The sequence below is a fragment of the Gossypium hirsutum genome, chromosome D12 (assembly GCF_007990345.1).
Source record: "Gossypium hirsutum isolate 1008001.06 chromosome D12, Gossypium_hirsutum_v2.1, whole genome shotgun sequence".
NCBI classification, from domain to species: domain Eukaryota; kingdom Viridiplantae; phylum Streptophyta; class Magnoliopsida; order Malvales; family Malvaceae; genus Gossypium; species Gossypium hirsutum.
Genome location: NC_053448.1, coordinates 22993312 through 22995063, shown reverse-complemented (window position 1 = coordinate 22995063; position 1752 = coordinate 22993312). Strand labels below are relative to the sequence as shown.

General features: G+C 36.6%; 1 protein-coding gene across 1 annotated transcript; it reads left to right on the top strand.

The window, feature by feature from the left end:
- The first annotated feature begins 552 nt into the window (after window positions 1-552).
- On the top strand, window positions 553-987 carry LOC107928643 (uncharacterized). Its single transcript, XM_041107966.1, has one exon. It carries the CDS (start codon window positions 553-555, stop codon window positions 985-987), a length of 435 nt encoding a protein of 144 aa, XP_040963900.1.
- Window positions 988-1752: the final 765 nt, after the last annotated feature.

The following is a 1752-nucleotide window of genomic DNA, read 5'->3' as shown; positions in this document are numbered from 1 at the left end:
GCATTAATCACATTCAAACAACAACAAAATTGCATATCCTTTTAAGAAAATTAATTCCTAGACACCTAATTTTGATTTTCTACTAAAATTTTAGTCTCGGTTATTTTTATAATATTTTATTTTATTATTAACACTTCTAACCTATTTTCGGTATCCTAATCAGATACCCGATTCCACTAACTTGATTCTATTAACCCGATTTTTGGATGTGACAACATGAGAGGCCACATCAATGTCGTTTGAATTTTAACAGTTCAATCAAAAAATAATTTATCTAAAAGAAAACATTTTGGATAAGATTTGAAGATTGAGAACTAAAATGATCCAAAAAAATGACCAAAAATAAGTAAACATTTAAAGTTAAATTTATAATTATGACAAATAAATAAATATAGTAATTAAGGTAACAAATAACATCCGTTTGTTATAAATGTAAATCCAAAAAGATACTCTCCTCTACTCTCCCCTCTTATATATAAGGATGTAAGCTTAAACCACATCTGCAACAACCCATAAGCAAGCCTTCCATATTTGACATAAGGGCAAATAACCATGTCCTACCCAACAATTGTTACCGCCACCCACGTTAAAAATGGTGTTACCTCCGTTGAGTGCCACAAGCAAGTCCGTCCATGGCGGATTTTGCGCTCCCTTATGGAACTCCTTATTCCAACCTGCAACCGCACCTTCAACCACGGTCAAGACATCAAACATGAATGCTACTTTCAAACCTATTATCTAAAGCCTGTTTACACTACTTTTCCTAGTGTAATAACAGGTACCATCTTCGGTTACCGTAGGGGAAAACTCAGCTTCTGTATCCAAGCAAATTCCAAGTCCACCAACCCATTTCTCCTCCTAGAGTTTGCAGTTCCTATAGCTGTTTTGGCTCGAGAAATGCAGGGTGGTATCCTCCGAATTGCGCTGCACTGCACCGTTTCAGGGAATTTTTCGAGCTCGGATTCAGTTTTGTCGATGCCATTGTGAACTATGTACTGTAATGGAAGGAAAGTTGGGTACGCAGTTAAACGCAGGCCATCGAAATCTGATATAGATGCTTTTAGGCTAATGAGTTCAGTCGTTGTTGGTGCTGGAATGATTCGTGGAAAAGAGCTTGATAATGATGATGAACTTATGTACCTGAGGGCCAACTTTGAAAGAGCTCGTGGTTCATCTCACACTGAATCGTTCTGTTTGATTGATCCCGACGGGAACATCTGATATAGGGTTGCGCGCGGACCAAGATCGAGTTGTCAAGTCACGAGAAACTCCTACGAAAGATCCTAGACGAACAGATCTGAAATCAAAAACAAAGATTAAGATTAAACCGAATCAGATTTGAATTTAAAATTCCCAAATTAAATTAAAAGAGCAGCAAGAAGAAAAGAAATAGAATCGATGAATCAAACGAAATTGAGAAGAAAGAAAAGATGCGAATCTACCAAGGAATTGATTCGGCCAAGAATGCCCAATTTCCAGCAATCAATTGATTCCCAAATTGAAAGAAATCCAATCGGCCAAACCCTAGGAATTGGGGATTTTTAGGTTCGAATGGGTGCTGCCAATAGGAGAACAACTTAAATGATGAGATCTTGAGTTTAATCAATGCTGGAAAACAAACAAGAACAGCAAAATATTAGATATAGATTCGGCATCAACAGAAATAAAGAAAAGAAATTGAACAGCAAAAATTAAAGGATAAGTCCTAAAGATCCTTGAAATCCCGAAAGATTTCACAAATCTCTTCAAACG